This window comes from Colobus angolensis, unplaced genomic scaffold, assembly GCF_000951035.1.
Source record: "Colobus angolensis palliatus isolate OR3802 unplaced genomic scaffold, Cang.pa_1.0 Scaffold179, whole genome shotgun sequence".
Lineage (NCBI taxonomy): Eukaryota > Metazoa > Chordata > Mammalia > Primates > Cercopithecidae > Colobus > Colobus angolensis.
Genome location: NW_012114921.1, coordinates 114,338 through 132,307, shown reverse-complemented (window position 1 = coordinate 132,307; position 17,970 = coordinate 114,338). Strand labels below are relative to the sequence as shown.

Genomic DNA, 17,970 nt, shown 5'->3' with positions numbered 1-17,970 from the left:
CAAATATATTAAAATATTGTTTTCTCTTTTTTGAGACAGGGTCTTCTTGCTGTGTTGTCCAGGCTGGAGTACAGTGGTGAGATCTTGGCTCACTGCAACCTCCGTCTCCCGGTTTCAAATGATTCTCGTGCCTCAGCCTCCCGAGTAGCTGTGAGCCACTGCACCTGGCCTAAAGAATTGTTTTCATAGTTGAGTTAAAGAATCACAATTATGGTTGGGCCCGGTGGCTCACACCTGTAATCCCAGCACTTTGGGAGGCTAAGGCAGGCAGATCACGAGGTCAGGAGATCGAGACCATCCTGGTTAACACGGTGAAACCCCGTCTCTATTAAAAATACAAAACGAAATTAGCCAGGCATGGTGGCGGGCACCTGTAGTCCAGCTACACGGGAAGCTGAGGCAGGAGAATGGCGTGAACCCAGGAGGCGGAGCTTGCAGTGAGCCGAGCACTCTGCACTTCAGCCTGGGCGACAGAGCGAGACTCCATCTCAAAACAAACACACACACAAAGAATCACAATTATTAGAATAGCGCTTGGAAAAATATGGGACTGGAATGATTCCTCACCGATGAGGATTCCTCATCAAGCAAAACAAGATTGTTAGGCTTATCTAATTTATTCAAGTTATTGAAGCTTTAGTAACCATGACACCTTTTCAGTAATAGACTGAGCTGCTTTGCAAGGGCAGAATACTTTTTAGCAAAGGTCATAGGAGCAGGTATACTCTGAGCCATCTGATTCAAATCCCTGTTTCAGTTCTTCTGTTATGTCAGGGAGCATTGGAGGTCAGGAGTACTTCCACTTAGGCTTAGTGCTAAGAGGTGATAAACTATTTCATCTATATAAAACTACCTTTTCCAGTATACTTAGAAGATGAGGAAGAGTTGGAGATAGGGGTGGTGCTGCATCGCATGGGAGAAGGGAGCATAAAGGGTCATTGTTTTCAGTGTACTCATCATTTGTTTTAGAATATATTCTCAAGTCCAGTGTGGCGATTCCTCAAGCATCTATAACTAGAAATACCATTTGACCCATCAATCCCATTACTGGGTATATACTAATAAGATTATAAATCATGCTACTATAAAGATACATGCACACGTATGTTTATTGCAGCATTATTCACAATAGCAAAGACTTGGAACCAACCCAAATGTCCATCAGTGATAGACTGGATTAAGAAAGTGTGGCACATATACACCATGGAATACTTTGCAGCCATAAAAAAGGATGAGTTCATGTCCTTTGCAGGGACATGGATGAAGCTGGAAACCATCATTCTAAGCAAACTATCACAAGGACAGAAAACCAAACACTGCATGTTCTCACTTGCAGGCGGGAATTGAACAATGAGAACACTTGGACACAGGGCAGGGAACATCACACACCGGGACCAGTCGGGGGGTGGCGAGCTGGGGGAGGGATAGCATTAGGAGAAATACCTAATGTAAATGACGAGTTGATGGGTGCAGCAAATCAACATGGCACATGTATACCTATGTAACAAACCTGCACGTTGTGCACATGTACCCTGGAACTTAAAAATATAATAAAAAATGAAAAAAGGAAAAAAGAATATATTCTCAAGTAGTGCTGACTTGTAGACCTAAATTAAAAGGATAATCTTAGGGGCTTTTGAAATTAAACTAATTAATAAGGTTTTATCAGATTTACTGTTGCCAGGACATCTTGAAGAAAACTTTGAAAAATGCTTAGTATAATTTGCATCTTTAAGTTTTACATTCACTTTAAGAGTGTTTTTTTCTTTTTCTTTTTTTTTTTTCTGTTAGGAGCCCTCCCTAAGGCGTATCCTGATAATCATCTCAGTCAAGTGGATGTAAATGAATTGTTTTCAAAATTGCTAAAAACAGGAATTCTCAAATTGTCCCAACCCGATTCAGCTACAACACGTAAGTGTGATTTTATACTTAAATGTACACAAAGCTTCATTAAGTTTTTGAGATGTATGATGTAATATAATGATATAAGTTATGATAAAGGTCCTTATAATAATTGAATTCGTAGGTATACCTTTTAGTTTTGATTTTTGGTTTATAATGAAATTCTTTTAGATTTCCTAAGATTGAACTACCTTATAGTGGACATGTGTTTCAGTTAACTAATATACCTAATGTGCAGGCTTTTTACCAGTAATTTTATGTTACAGAGTTAATATCACATATCAAAATAAAAAATTGTATTAGGTTCCTTGGCCAGTAAACTTGAGATCAGAAGCACTGAATAGATTAGGTGGATTTCTCTATAAGAATACATGGAGAATGGTATTAAGAAATTTGTGTGTCTCTTCCTAATTGAAGAAGTAAGTGAAGTAGCTGCTCAGCCTCCCCCTGAAGAGGAGGAAGATCAAAATGAAGATCAAGATGTTCCAGATCTTACTAATTTTACAGTTGAAGAATTGAAACAGTATGTAATCTAATTTTCTTTAAGATAAAGAGGCAGTGACTTTAATAACCCTATTACAGTGGACATTGTTACTATTAGTGCTTTCCCTTTCCCTTTATCCCTTTTACTGTTTTAACATCGAGGAAGTCTTTTTTTTTTTTTTTTTTAAATGTGGTAAAATATACATAACATAGTCTTTGGGAAGCCTTTTTTTAAATCTTCTTTTAAAATATGTCTGGTGTACAAGTACTTTGGCCAAAGGCCACCCCCAAAAGTCTCACTCCTGCCGCCCAGGTTGGCATTCAGTGGTGTGATCTTGACTCACTGTAACCTCTGCCTCCCAGGTTCAAGCGATTCTCCTGGGACTACAGGCATGCGCCACCATACATGGCTAATTTTTGTATTTTCAGTAGAGACAGGGTTTCACCATGTTGGCCAGGCTAGTCTCGAACTCCTAACCTCTAAGTGATCCACCTGCCTTGGCCTCCCAAACTGCTGGGGATTACAGGTGTGAGCCACCGCACCCGGCCCCTCAAAATTTTCATTTTTTAATTTGTGATACAGAAAACTTAGGGAGTTTAAATACTAGGTATTGATAATTCATGTATTCCTGTTTAGTTTCATTTTCTGTTTATCATCCTTTCTGTGTTGATATTCTTACATTTTTGAGGTTTAGAAATGAGATTTTCATAGTCCAGCATTTACAATTAAAATCTATGTTTCATTTTATATAAGTAATGTTAATTGTGGAAAATTAGAACATACTATAAATAAAATCAAGAAAACATACAACTCTCACTTTATGGATAACAGCTGTTAACATTTGGTGCATATCTTTTCATAATTTTCAATTGTATTATAAAAAATATTTAAAGCTTTTTCTAGTGAATGAATTCATTAATCCTGTGAGTACTTTGTAAAAAATAAAACAGCGAATGAGTTTTTCATTCTTAGAATCTTTTTTTTAATTTGAATTAGATACTATAATGTAAAATCATTTTTTTCAAAGTAATACTTGCACATAAAGGCTTTTAATACAAGATGGCATTCCTTTCTCCTTCACCCAACACTGTACCCTAGAGGCAATCATTTTATTTGTTTATCTTTTCAAACTATTTTTTCTGGCATTTACCTCCTTTTTTCTGAGACGGAGTCTTGCTCTGTCACCCTCGCTGGAGTGCAGTGGCGCTATCTTGGCTCATTACAACCTCCACCTCCCAGGTTCAAGTGATTCTCCTGCCTCAGCCTCCTGAGTAGCTAAGATTATAGGCACCCATCACCACGCCCAGTTAATTTTTGTATTTTTAGTAGAGATGGGGTTTCACTATGTTGTTCAGGCTGTTCTCGAACTCCTGGGCTCAAGTGATCTTCCCCGCCTCGGCCTCCCAAAGTGCTGGGATTACAGGTTTGAGCCACCTATTTCTTATAATATACATATTTTTCTGTTTCTTGATTTATCACATCTGGACATAATCTCTTAACTTTCTAAAAGTGATTTAGGCCGGGTGCAGTGGCTTATGCCTGTAATCGCAGCACTTTGGGAGGCTGAGGCAGGTGGATCACCTGAGGTCAGGAGTTCAAGACCAGCTTGGCCAACATGGTAACATGGTGAAACCCTTTCTCTACTAGAAATACAAAAATTAGCTGGGTGTGGTAGTGGGCACCTGTAATCCCAGCTATTCAGGAGGCTGAGGCAGGGAGAATTGCTTGAACCCAGGAGGCGGAGGCTTCAGTGAGCTGAGATCAGGCCACTGCACTGCATCCTGGGTGATAGAGCGAGACTCCGTCTCCGAAAAAATGGGCAGGGGGTGGATTTAGCTAGCTCTTGTCCTGTCCTACTAACTCCCCTCCATGTAGTTATAAGACTGTTTTTTATTATTCAGTATTAATATTGTGACTAGATGTTTATTTGTTGCTATAACAAAGTACCAGTGTTCTTTGCTTTATTCTACTAATTTTTTTTGAGATGGAGTGTCACTCTGTCGCCCAGGCCGGAGTACAGTGGCGTGATCTTGACTCACTGCATCCTCTGCCTCCCGATTCAAGTGATTCTCCTGCCTCAGCCTCCTGAGTAGCTGGGATTACAGGCGTGTGCCACCACACACAGCTAATTTTTGTATTTTTGGTAGGGATGGGGTTTCACCACGTTGGTCAGGTTGGTTTTGAACTCCTGACCTCGTGATCTTCCTGCCTTGGCCTCCCAAAGTACTGGAATTACAGGTGTGAGCCACCGTGACTATTTTTTTTTTCTTGGAGTTAATAACTGCTCTGTTTGTTCTCTTACTTTGTATTCTATATATACCTGTTTCTTCCCAAATAGGGAGCCCAGAATTTAAAAAACTTAATTATTTGCTGACCACGGCAAACTATTGTTTCCCAATGGTCTTCTAAGTTTTCTCTTTAGTTATCCATACTATTATTATTTCTTCTGTACTTTTTTCACTGTTACACCAGAGTGGAGAAGTTGAATTATTCAGAATGCCAAAGATCTAGAGAGGTGAAATTAACTGTACTGCATGTCCATCTTGACTCCAAACTAGAATAAGCTAACTATTGCCTTGCACAGGATCATTTCATTTTTAGCTAAAAGGAAATAAATAACTGGGTCAGGGCTATCAATAAGAAGACAGGCTCCATGTTGCAAAAGTCACCAAAGTTAAGGTAAAGAGGGTCAATCACATTGTTAGAGAATAATACTGATCTTTGAGTATTAACTGTTTCAGCCAGCTCTTGGTTTCACCATTGTTAAAATATGGAAAACTGAAATATTTGTAATTGGCTTTTAAAAGCCATTAAGCCATATTATCAACACTAAAGATTATTTCTTTTTCAAAATAGACGTTATGACAGTGTTATAAATCGACTATACACTGGTATTCAGTGTTACTCTTGTGGAATGAGGTTTACAACATCACAGACAGATGTTTATGCGGATCATTTGGACTGGCATTATCGGCAAAATAGAACTGAAAAGGATGTTAGCAGAAAAGTCACTCATAGACGTTGGTACTACAGTTTAACAGTAAGTAACCCATGTGCCTCCATAGTATCTTTTAGGCTTAAATTATATCATTCTAAAAGTATATTTAATTTTAGTAATTTTAATAATTATTAAAATTTAATGATTTTAATAGATAATTTAATAATTCAGTAATTAAAATTTAACAATTTTAATAATTGCTGGACTCTAACATGTAAATTTCCTGAATAAAATTTGACCTCTAGAATAGAAACAGATTTTTAAAAAAATGAATTTTGAAGTTTTTTTTTTTTTTAAATTAAGATTAGAGTGTAGCATACAGGCTTGTTCTAGCTCTAAAATTCCAAGGCTCTGGCACTGTTTTTTGTAAAAAACAATGTACTTGAAACTTACCTTTTTTGAATTAGTAGTTGTAACTACAAAGTTACTGGAAAAGATCTTAATTATTGGTTGTTTTATGTTGTCATTAGTTATATGTCTCAAAGCATAATTTTAAATAATACTAGAGCATAATGTAGAAAATAACGTACCCCTACCTTTAAATGGCATTATATTGAAGATGCACAGTAAAAATTTAGAAATAAATGGAATAATCTTTTGAAAATCAACTCCTTTTAAGGACTGGATAGAATTTGAGGAGATAGCTGATCTGGAAGAACGGGCAAAGAGCCAGTTTTTTGAAAAGGTGCATGAAGAAGTTGTGCTCAAAACTCAAGAGGCTGCTAAAGAAAAAGAGTTCCAAAGTGTACCTGCTGGACCAGCTGGAGCAGTTGAGGTAAGAGAAGAACGTTTAAATTTTCTCCCAGTGGGAGTGTCCCTCACTTCCTTTAAGTAAATACTCATAAACATATCACTATATTTATATCCCTGATTAATGATTTTAGACTTCTTGAAAGCTCTACCCTTCAATTTTACTTTTATAATCTAGCTGTGAGTTTCATAACTACAGTGGCCACAAGAAGTGAAATGTTTACTCTTTTTGCTGGAAAGATTGACAGAATCCTGTAAATGTATTTTGAATCATAGTATATATTGGACATTATGCAAATGTTTGGAACACTCATAAATTGCTTACTCCACTTATCAAAATGTTTGTATATTTTTACTTAATGGGGTTAAATATGGCCTATTATGTAAATTTCATTTTATATGATTTATATTTTAGAGTTGTGAAATCTGTCAAGAACAATTTGAACAATACTGGGATGAAGAAGAGGAGGAATGGCATTTGAAAAATGCTATTAGAGTAGATGGAAAGGTAATTTTCATTTCTTTATAAGGAAGTGTTAAGATTAGTATTTTTTTGTTGGGTTAACACATTACTTTGAAAGGAGGGGGTTCGTAATACTTTTTGTTTGATTTTTGGTCGTAATAAAAAAGGTATTGGACTTTAGTAATAGAATGCTTGAATTAGAAGGGATCTTAGCAGTCACCCGGTTCTGTACTCACTTTACATAGGAGGTTGCACTATTAGTCAGTGACAGACCCAGGACTAGGTCTTCTAAATCTAGTCGTTTTTCTGTCCACCCACACTATTTTGATTGTGGATTTATGTTTCATCATCAAACTGTACTGTGCTGAAAACAAAGCAAGTTAGGCTAGATACTTAAATACTAGGGCCAAGAGTTTTTCAGACTCTTTAAGCATAAGGATGAAAATTTGGTTTTATCCATTTTGGGACCAAATAATTTTTGTCTATTTCCTAAGACTATCTTCTGGTTTAAAGTTAAAAAGAAAAATTGTATCAGAATAGCCCACTAGAAATGAATATGCACATATTTACTTTTTTTCTTTTTGCTTCAGATTTATCATCCATCATGTTATGAAGATTATCAAAATGTAAGTTCTTTTTTGTTACTGTATTTGTTCTCATTTGCATTAATAAATTTTGCTTTTCAGTTTTTTTTTTTTTTTTGCATCAGTTAAACAATATATTGAACTGTTTTTGTTTTTTGATGTAGCATTTAGGTTGTTCAGTAAAAACTGGTGCCAGAGTGACAGAATTGACATATGAATATCATTTTCTGTGATATGCAAACAATTAAAATTTTGAAATTTATCATGCCTTGCATTTTATTCACTTGAATCATGGTATATTTTACTAGTCCAGTAGGCCCAAAGAAATGTGAGGAAAAGTGAAGATAAGGATCATGGTGGGGATAGGTTTCTAGAGCTATGGGTAGCATTTACTTTTTTTTTTCTTCCATCTCTATTCAGCCACCTAAATAGGTATATTCTTTTTGTTGTTTTGTTTTGAGACAAAGTTTCGCTTTTATTGCCCAGGCTGGAGTGCAGTGGTGCTGCGATCTCGGCTCACTGCAACTTCCACCTCCTGGGTTCAAGCGATTCTCCTGCCCCTGCTTCCCAGGTAGCTGGGATTAGAAGCGTGCACCACCACACCTGGCTAATTGGGTACTTTTAGTAGAGACAGGGTTTCACCACATTGGTCAGGCTGGTCTTGAACTCCTGACCTCAAGTGATCCACCCCCCCTTCGCCTCCCAAAGTGCTGGGATTACAGGCATGAGCCATCGTGCCCGGCCAAAATAGGTATACTTTATTTAATGATCACATATGGAATCTAAAAATGATACCAGTTGTTGTCCTTAAAAGTTCAAATGATCAGCTGGGCGTGGTGGCTTACGCCTGTAATTCCAGCACTTTCGGAGACCGAGGCGAGTGGATCACCTGAGGTCAAGAGTTCGAGACCAGCCTGGCCAACATGGTGAAACCCTGTCTCTACTAAAAATATAAAAATTAGCCAGGTGTGGTGGTGGTGGGTGCCTATAGTCCCAGCTACTTGGGAGGCTGAGGCAGGAAAATTGTTTGAACCCAGGAGGTGGAGATTGCAGTGAGCTGAGTTCATGCCACTGTACTGCAGCCTGCGCGACAAGACTGAGACTCTGTCTCAAAAAAAAAAAAAAAAAGTTCAAATGGTCATATTTGTAGGCTGTTTTTAAAACCAAGTAATGGAACAAATAGGTTTTTAGAGATAATGGGTTGGAGGCATTTTGGAAGGTTTATTTAAGTTGTCAGAAGACTAGTGTTGAGGATCATGGTTTGTGGGGATTTAAAAAATCCTCAGACTATTTGAAATTAGGGTAATAACAAGTCTCAGGATATATGTATGAGTTTAACATCTATGTAGAGATTAAAATGTAGAAGCATGTCTAATCAACTTTTTTTGGCTGTATAACGTCCTCCAACTTAGCTGCTAACTGCTTAGCTCACTGCTGAGTACATATTGAATGTGCAATATATATTTTATTTTTGGTTGTCTTTATGGCACATTTTGTTGGGAGGCAGGTGTTTCATTTGCATTTGGTTGTGTGTTCTCTTGTCCATACAAGGGTCTTACAAAACTAAATGTCATTTAATGTGAGAATTTTTAACTTTCATCAGTACTCATAGGACCTTTCATTTTGTAGACATCTTCATTTGATTGTACACCATCTCCCAGCAAGACACCAGTTGAAAACCCCTTGAATATTATGTTGAACATTGTCAAAAACGAATTGCAGGAACCCTGTGAAAGTCCGAAAGTTAAGGAAGAACGAATTGATACACCACCAGCTTGTACAGAGGAAAGCATAGCAACACCCTCTGAAATTAAAACAGAAAATGACACAGTTGAGTCAGTTTAAATAAAATGAGAAAGGTATGTTTTTCTTTTTTAAAAAAGCTGCTGTTGGATCTAGAAGGTGAAGAATTTTTTTATGTATATATAGACATATCTATATAAATTGTCTAGCTGAGGCAGGGCCTTCAGCTATCATTTGGTTAATAAATACATTTTAGTATTTGCATTTCCTACTGCCTGCAGAGTTTCAGGTGCTTGTTGTGTGAAAGTTCTGTAGATGTGTGCAAATTTAACAAAATGAAATTGTATGTGTAAAAATGTATGATTTTTCACTGTGCAACTGTAAATTATAAATAAAAAATATTTTTGCTATTCATGGAGTGTAATATTTATGCACACCATCAAATAGTTTCTGTACTTTTTATTGGGTAAAAATGGAATTGAACAGCAACCTCAACATAAGATTTTTTTTCTAGTAGCCTCCCACTGATTAAAGAAGCAAAGTTTGAAGTTTCATCCTTCAAAAGGGGATTGTGAGAGAGTACCGTAGGGCTTTTCTCAAATAGAAAAGCCAGATTTTGAAAAAATTTTAAAGACAAAATAGGACATATTTGCAGATATATATATATATATGAATATATATATATACACACACACACCTCCAGCTATAGAGAACCATCCAGATGTTCACTTTTGAAAATATCTAATGAAGCAACTTTTATTCTTGAACTTGGACACTGATGCCATCAAACAATTAACAAATATATTTAAGTACTAAAGGTGATTTTTTTGGAAGACATTTTTCAAATTGTCAAATGATTTAATGCAGATGAACATATTTCTATTTTAAGTAACGGGAATCTGTAAGAATGTTCGCTTGAGATATGGTTAACTTTTTTCTTTTGTTGGTTTTGACTTAGATGGACACCATAAGATGTTAATATTCATACATGTAATAAATAGAATGATGAAGAAACTTTGTTTGTATTTCTTTATTTCTTGAAAAGCTTTAGAATGTGACTTTTTTGTTGTCTTTCATCTGTTTTTTAAAACATGAACATGGTACTTGCTATGAGCCAGGCACTCTGAGACAGGTTAGTCTTTTCTGCCATTTATTGGACATAAGCATATAAAACACTGAGTTTTATTGAGCACATACTGTGTGGCAGGCACTAGCACTTTCTACATGTATTTTCTCTGGTATTCACATCCAATAACTACGTGGTAGATGGTGTCCCCAGTTTACAGATGACATTAAGCCACTCACTTTAAAATTTTTATTAGACTTTGAACGTGGCTTTGTTTCATCTAATTCCATACAATTTCTGCAATTTCAAAAGATACCCCAAATAGTTAGGATAGAAATAAGCACACCAAACTACTGGAAGGTGGCTTAAGGAAGATACTACAAACGTGGTGATATTTGAGTCTTGGAGGATAACCAGGAGTAGAGTCCATACTGATGGAAAGGGTATCTTTGGAAAACGAACAGCAAATGTAAAGGCTTGAAATACTTTGTGCTTTCAAAAGTTGACTTCTTATGGTTAAAACTCAGTAGTTTTGAATAGGATATTATGATGAACCATTATTTTTAATTTTTTTTTAGTAGAAATGGGAGTCTCACTATGTAGTCCAGGCTGGTTTCGAATTCCTGGGCTCAAGTGATCCTACTGCCTTGGCCTCCCAGAGTGCTGGGATTACAGGCATGAGCCACGTGCCCAGCCTTTATTTGTAAGTAGTGAAGAGCCTTCTTGGTCATGTTAAGGAATTTTTATTAAACTGATGACCAGAGCAGCAACTAGAAATTTTAAACAGAGGTGACATCCTATCTGCATTTAAGTTTTTGTTTTTTAAGAATCAAGTGAATACAATTTTAGAGACTGCTAAATGCAGAGAGGTCCAGTGGGAAAACTGGTAGCCATTGGATTTGAGTTGTAAACACAGGTGACAGCTGAACTTACGTATATGAACACTGCCATAGAACTGAGGTCTGTGAATCCAAAAATGCAGGCAAAACTTCCTGTTGTACATTTTTCTGGGGAAACCACCATGGCTTTTATCAACTGCTTACAGGTATGGAACATTCTAAAGGAAGGTGACATGCAAACCTGAAAGTGTATAAACGGTATCCACATGGAGAAGAGGGTCAAGGATAGGGGAACAAAGACTGGTAGGTGGGAAGGTCAGAAAGCAAATGGGAAAATCAGCAATGGGAATTTTTTTTTTTTTCTTGAGTCTTGCTGTTGCTCAGGCTGATCAGTGCAGCGGCACAATCTCGGCTCACTGCAACCTCCGCCTCCCAGGTTCAAGTGATTGATTCTCCTGTCTCAGCCTTCGAAGTAGCTGGGATTACGGGCGCCTGCCATCACGCCTGCCTGTTCTGCATTTTGAGTATAGGCGGGGTTTCACCATGTTGGGCAGGGTGGTCTTGAACTCCTGACCTTAAGTGATCTGCCCGCCTTGGCCTCCCACAGTGCTGGGATTACAGGTGTGAGCGGTAAGAAAATTTCAATGGACAAGGTAGTGAACAAAATAAAGTCAAGAAAATATGTAAGATTGAGAAATACTGTAACTGTTGACCTAAGAACAGCTGAGTAGGGGTGCCAACACCTGGTGCAATGGGTAGTGTGGATGAGAGGTAACAAAATATTAAAAGCTATTTTTTTAAATGAAGTTTAACTCCAGAGATTAAATTGTAGTTAGACAAATAGAAAAGACATTAGCATGTTAAGAGGAGCTCAGTGGAGAAATGGGTTGAAGATGGAGATGACCAGTATACCAGTCTCAAGGTTGTAATGAAATAGCATCAACAATAGCACAGGAGGGGCTGGACAGTGAGTGGCTCATGCCTGTAATTCCAGCACTTTGGGAGGATGAAGTGGGTAAATTGCTTGCGTATAGTTCAAGACTAGCCTGGGCAACATGGTGAAACTCTGTCTCTACCAAATATATGAAAAACCAGAGGGAAGTTGCAAAAAAAAAGAAAGCACAGGAAGGATTAGCTTTGGAATGGAGGTGGGCCAGTATTCTCCAAGATGGCCACTAGTATTTACAGTTGGGATTGAGTTCAATTCTTATTTTCTCTTTGAGGTAGGAGGCCAGAGGTAAGGCAGTGATCCAGTTCTGCCCCAGATTTGGCTGTGCATTAGAATTACTTATAGTGAATTTAAAACAAATTTTAATATTAAATTTAGAGATGGGGCCTTACCATGTTGCCCAAGCTAGCCTCGAACTCCTGGGATCAAGCCAGTCTCCCACCTCAGCCTCCCAAGTAACTAGATTACACGTGCACACCACTACACCTGGCTTAGAATTAGTGAATATTAAGAGATTCCTAATCTCTGGAGAGTCTCATTGAGTTGATTCTCATCCGAGGCACTTCTAGTATTTAAGAAGCTCCATAGTTTTTTTCTAATGAACAGCCAGATCTGGTAAATAATTCAGAAATCAACATCAGATCAACAGCATCCCCAAAGATAAAATAGTCAATACATATCACTGTTAGCTAGAAGTAGTAATCTCACACCATAAAGTGCAGTAAAGAAAGCTAAAGGAAGACTTAGAGATGATGGAACATTTTCTTTTAAATTGAGTTGAAGTTTTAGAGAACAAATAAAAGGAATAGCATACGTTTCCTAAAATCTAAAGATTTCATTAAGTATATATCCTCCTGGTTTTACTGTAATTTGCCTACTGAAAATTTCCAACTTAGATGCTTTGGAAAATAGAAAGCAATCTCACTGCAATTCAGCTAAAAATAAGCTTTGGGAAGAAAAATAATTATATATAAAAAATTAAAACATTCTCATATAACAGCTTAGTATATACATAATTTTTTTTACGACTGACCTTACAATTCAGTACCAAGTTAAGTACCCTAATGGAGGTTTATACAAAATATTCAGGAAACTCTAAGGAAGCATCTACCATGCTGCAGGTGGAAAAATGTAGCTGACTCTGGTAAACTGGAAGTAGAAATGGAAAATAAAGACTATTATCAAGAAAGATCTGAAGTCTTTTAGAATTGGGAAGTTTTTTCCTTATCCTAAATGGTGTCAGCTCCCAGAGATAATGGGCATTATGTTGAGCAGGTGGGGAAGAGTAGCTAAATAAGAGCCAAAAGGTACCCATGAAGTATCCCAGTGAGGATTTGGGAGTGAGCACCAAAGGGAGAACAAGAATGACTGGGAAACAAGAGAAAATGGCATATAGGCAGAAAGGAGTACAGACTGTCACCAATATCCACTTCATTTTTTTTTTTGCCTGGGGTTGGCCCTGCTCCCTTCTCTGAAACAAGATGTAAAAAGCTGATTTATGATCTCCTGCTTTATCACCCCACTTTGGAAATACTGAGGTCGAAGTGGAGGACTAGTCATATTTACTAACCGGAATCATACCTTCCTACTCGCAAAAGGTTCCAATTCTTGAGAACACTGAGATGACCACTCCAGGATATATTCGGGTAAGAAACCTCTTCCATAGTCAGGCACTTACCTTGAAATCCTGTGCAGTCTGGATATTGCATCTTAGCTTTTTAATTAAAATTACTTATTATCAATGACTTATTGCTAAAACCAGTGTGCTTTTCTTAGCTTCTTAATCTCTTCTGGATTACACTAACTTTATTGTTTTTGAGACAGAGTCTCGCTGTGTTGCCCAGACTGGAGTGCAGTGGCGTGGTCTCAGCTCACTGCAACCTCTGACCCCCAAATTCAAGTGATTCTTGTGCCTCAGCCTCCTGCGTAGCTGCGATTACAGGCACCCACCACCACACCCAGGTCATTTTTGTATTTTTAGTAGAGGCGGGGTTTCCCCATTGGCCAGGCTGGTCTCAAACTCCTGACCTCAAGTAATCCAGCCTCCCAAAGTGTTGGGATTACAGGCGTGAGCCACTGTGCCCAGCCCACACTCACTTTAGAACTATCTTTTTTTGCTTCATGTGATGGCATGTTTTTCTCTTCTTTAACATTTTAAAAATCAAATAATGCAAGTATAAAATACGGTCTCCTTCTATACCCTCTTTCTTGGTCTATAAAGGGACCACTGGGTTAACAATTCAGTATAGACCCTTTCCAAATTAAAAAAAAATTAAAAATTTAATGAGATCACATATGTATTGTTTTGCACCATTTTCATTGCCTATACCTTACAACTCTTTCCATGTAGATTAAGGTACATAGATCTGCATTTCTACCACTGTGTAGTATTTTGTATGACTGCAGCATAATTTAGCTATTCTTTTACTGATATTAAAATTTCTAATTATTCACAAAGTTTTATGGTGACTATCATACTACATATATCTGAGCAAGTTATTTTGAAGATCTCACAACCAGTTGGTTCATGGACAATGTGAATTTGAAATTCTGACATGGTTAGAGCTGGTAGGGTTATGCTAGCTTTAGAGTTGGGAAGTACTCCATCCTTTTCTACGCTTTGTTCCTGGCGACACTTATTGGGGATTGACTACTTTACAACATTTATAATTACCAATTTATTAAAGTTTTTTTGACTCTTGAGCCAATATTTTGAAATTCGTATTTTCTGAGAAAATTAGCCAAGTGAATTTTCTTTTTTTTGAGATGGAGCCTTGCTCTGTCACCCAGACTGGAGTGTGGTGGCGTGATCTCTGCTCACTGCAACCTCTGTCTCCTGGCTTCAAGTGATTCTCCTGCCTCAGCCTCCTGAGTAGCTGGGATTACAGGTGCCTGCCCCCATGCCCGGCTGATTTTTATATTTTTAGTAGAGATGGGTTTTCACCATGTTGGCCAGGCTGGTCTCCAACTCCTGACCTCAAGTGATCCACCCACCTCAGCCTCCCAAAATGCTGGGATTATAGGCATGAGCCACCATGCCCAGCTGAATTTTCAAGATTAGTAAAGATTGAACATTCTTAATCTGAAAATCCAAACTCCTAAATGCTCCAAAGTCTGAAACTTCTTGAGCACTGCCATGATGCAACAAGTAGAAAATTCCACACATAAATACTTAACATAAACTTTATGTACCAGATTATTTAAAATGCTGTAAAAAATTACCTTCAGGCTATGTGTATAAGGTGTACATAAGACAAATGAATTTCATGTTTTGTCTTGGGTCCCATACCCAAGACATCTCATTATGTATATGCAAACATTCCAAAATCCAAAATCTGAAACACTCTGGTCCTAAGCATTTTGGGTAAGTGGTGCTCAACGTGTATGTTACACAAAATAATTTGCTTCTGATTTTCAAAGTCTCCTTCATATCTGTAATATGTCCTTTGCCCTTTTTTTTTTTTTTTTTGAGACGGATTCTCAGTCTGTCGCCAAGCTGGAGTGCAGTGGCGCAATCTCAGCTTACTGCAACCTCCGCCTCCCGAGTTCAAGTGACTCTCCTGCCTCAGCCTCCAGAGTAACTGGGACTACAGGTGCCTGCCACCACCCCAGCTGATTTTTGTATTTTTAGTAGAGATGGGGTTTCACCATGTTGGTCAGGATGGTCTCGATCTCTTGACCTCGTGATCTGTCCGCCTTGGTCTCCCAAAGTGCTGGGATGTTTCTTTTCTTTTTTTTTTTCTGAGACAGTGTCTAGCTCTACTGACCAGGCTGGAGTGCAGTGGTGCAATCACGGCTCACTGCGGCCTCAACCTCCTGGGCTCAAGTCATCCTCCCTCCATGGGCTCCTTTGTTTCCAGTATCATTTTCTTTCCTTTTCTTCCTCAGATTTGTTGAGTGTCTATTTATTGTTCTTTTCAAACACCAGCTAATTACTATCATCAATTTTATTTTCTATTTCATTAACTTCTGCTTTTATTATTTGTGAGATGGAGTCTTGCTCTGTCACCCAGACTGGAGTGCAATGGCACAATCTTGGCTCACTGCAACCTCTGTCTCTTGGGTTCAAGTAATTCTCCTACCTTAGCCTCCCAAGTAACCACAATTACAGGTGCACGTCACCACACCCGGCTGATTTTTTTATTTCTAGTAGAAATGGAGTTTCACCATGTTGGCGAGGCTGGTCTCGAACTCCTGACCTCAAGTGATTCACCTGCCTCAGCCTCCCAAAGTGCTGGGCGTGAGCCACTGCACCTGGACTCTGCTTTTATTTTTAATTCCTTCTACTTTTATTTTGGGAGATTTTACTTTTTCTGCTTCTCTGTTACCTGTTTCTGTTTCCTCTTCTAATCCTTCCTGTTATGTGTGTATCCTTTAAGGATTTGTCACATGATGTCTCATTTCCTCAGTAAATTTATCTACTACATATTGTATAGTGAAAAAAATAAAACCTTTACCATTATTATGTAAGTGGCTATAAACACTATTAATTTGGAGTAATAGTGGGTTCCAATTCCTCAACTCCTACTTTTGTGATCTTGGTCAAATCTGAGCTGTTTCTTCGTCTGTAAAAATAAAAATAACAATGCAGATTAGGTTGGATATTATTTGCAAATCATTTATCACTGAAACTGGCCCACACGAGTAGCTCGATAAATGCCTGATATACAAAAGGCCTCAGCTGCCCCATTTCTTGTTTTGTTTTTTCCTTTGAGGTAGAGTTTTGCTCTTGTCACCCAGGCTGGAGGGCAACTGCCCGATCTCAGCGCACTGCAACCTCCATCTCTCAGGTTCAAGCGATTCTCCTGCTTCAGCCTCCCTAGCAGCTGGGATTACAGGCTCCTCCTACCATGACTGGCTAATTTTTGTATTTTTAGTAGTTTCACCATGTTAGCCAGGCTGGTCTCAAATCCCTGACTTCAGGTGACCCACCCACCTTGGCTTCCCAAAGTGCTAGAATTACAGGCATGAGCCACCGTTCCCGACCCAGTTGCCCCATTTCTAAAAGTGAGGGGATTAGGACGACTAATCCCAAATTCACTTCCAACAGTGAAAAACTTTATCTTCAGCCTATTGGTCCACCTGCCTGAGAGTCAACTGATCAACCCACCCACTCACCCACACAACAGTGACTAAAAGCCCTTCTCTTAAATGAAATATTCTAGATGTCAGAAATGCCAAGATTTTAAGATACAATCCCTACCTTCCAGAAGCTCAGGGTCCTTGAGGATTGAGGAAAAATTGTTAAACAGATAATTATAATACAACGGGATAAGTGATCTAATAAAAGGTTGTGGGAATTCAGAGACTTTGAGGAGCTCCTGCAGCAAAATCCAAGACCTATGTTGGAATCCTAAGTCAGGTATTTAATACTTACTAGTGAAGGGGGAATTAATGAATTTTATAAGTATATTAGTCAAAAAGTTTATTCTTCCTTAGAGGTAGAATGTAACACAGCCCCCCGGTCTGGAGGCCTGGGTTAGGAAAGAATATTAACTGCTTATTTCTCCTCTATGCACGGAGAGGCTTATCTGTGTTCCATGGTTACACATTCCTTGAGGCACGGCGAGGTCTTGCTTCCCTCCCCAGAGCAGCTGTAAAGTCACAAGGTTGATAAGCAATTGCTACAAAAGCATGTATTCCCAAGGATGTAAGACATGTGGTGTAACAAATGTAAAAGAGTAATTATCTGCCTTTGTTCTTGCTTCTGCAAATAGGCTTCCTGCAGCACGAAACTCCCGCCATAAACTGCTTAAAAGGTAACTGATCCCTTTGTTCCGGACTCAGTCTTTCTGGGCCCTAGTCCGACTGAGCCAGTGATCACCTACTAAAGGGCTCTCCTGAACTCTGTTCGGCCTCTCCCGTCTCTCATTTGTCCCACAACACTAGCAGTGTATCCTCAGGCAATTAACTTTTTTGTTCCTTGTTTATCTCTCTGTAAAATGGAAGAGGAATACTTATTTTGGCAGGTTATAGTAAGAATTGAGTCAAACTCATTTATGTTGGTATAAAAAAAAACAAGAAAACTAATATAAAGCACTTAGATCAGTATCAGGCAGATCACAGGAACTCAATAAATGGCAATTAGTAATATTACAAAAGGTGATGGAAGTCAAAGAAAATTTACTGTACCTCAAGAGAGTAGAGGTAGGATCAGAATTCCCTAAATGTGTTCACAGACAAAAACTGGGG

General features: G+C 38.2%; 1 protein-coding gene and 1 long non-coding RNA gene across 2 annotated transcripts in view; one reads left to right on the top strand and one right to left on the bottom strand.

The window, feature by feature from the left end:
• PCF11 (PCF11 cleavage and polyadenylation factor subunit) overlaps positions 1-9,938 on the top strand; it is a 28,407-nt gene extending 18,469 nt beyond the window's left edge. Inside the window, exons 10-16 of the mRNA XM_011938887.1 lie at positions 1,792-1,911; positions 2,320-2,425; positions 5,243-5,426; positions 6,004-6,159; positions 6,550-6,642; positions 7,188-7,223; positions 8,811-9,938. Of these exons, the coding sequence (XP_011794277.1) occupies positions 1,792-1,911; positions 2,320-2,425; positions 5,243-5,426; positions 6,004-6,159; positions 6,550-6,642; positions 7,188-7,223; positions 8,811-9,026 (911 nt within the window). The 3' untranslated portion in view covers positions 9,027-9,938. The remainder of the gene's footprint in view (positions 1-1,791; positions 1,912-2,319; positions 2,426-5,242; positions 5,427-6,003; positions 6,160-6,549; positions 6,643-7,187; positions 7,224-8,810) is intronic.
• Positions 8,633-16,350, bottom strand: LOC105509600. Its single transcript, XR_001001455.1, has 2 exons — positions 16,236-16,350; positions 8,633-8,985 (listed from the first exon to the last, which is right to left on the bottom strand). It is a non-coding gene; the product is annotated as an uncharacterized LOC105509600 (long non-coding RNA).
• Positions 16,351-17,970: the final 1,620 nt, after the last annotated feature.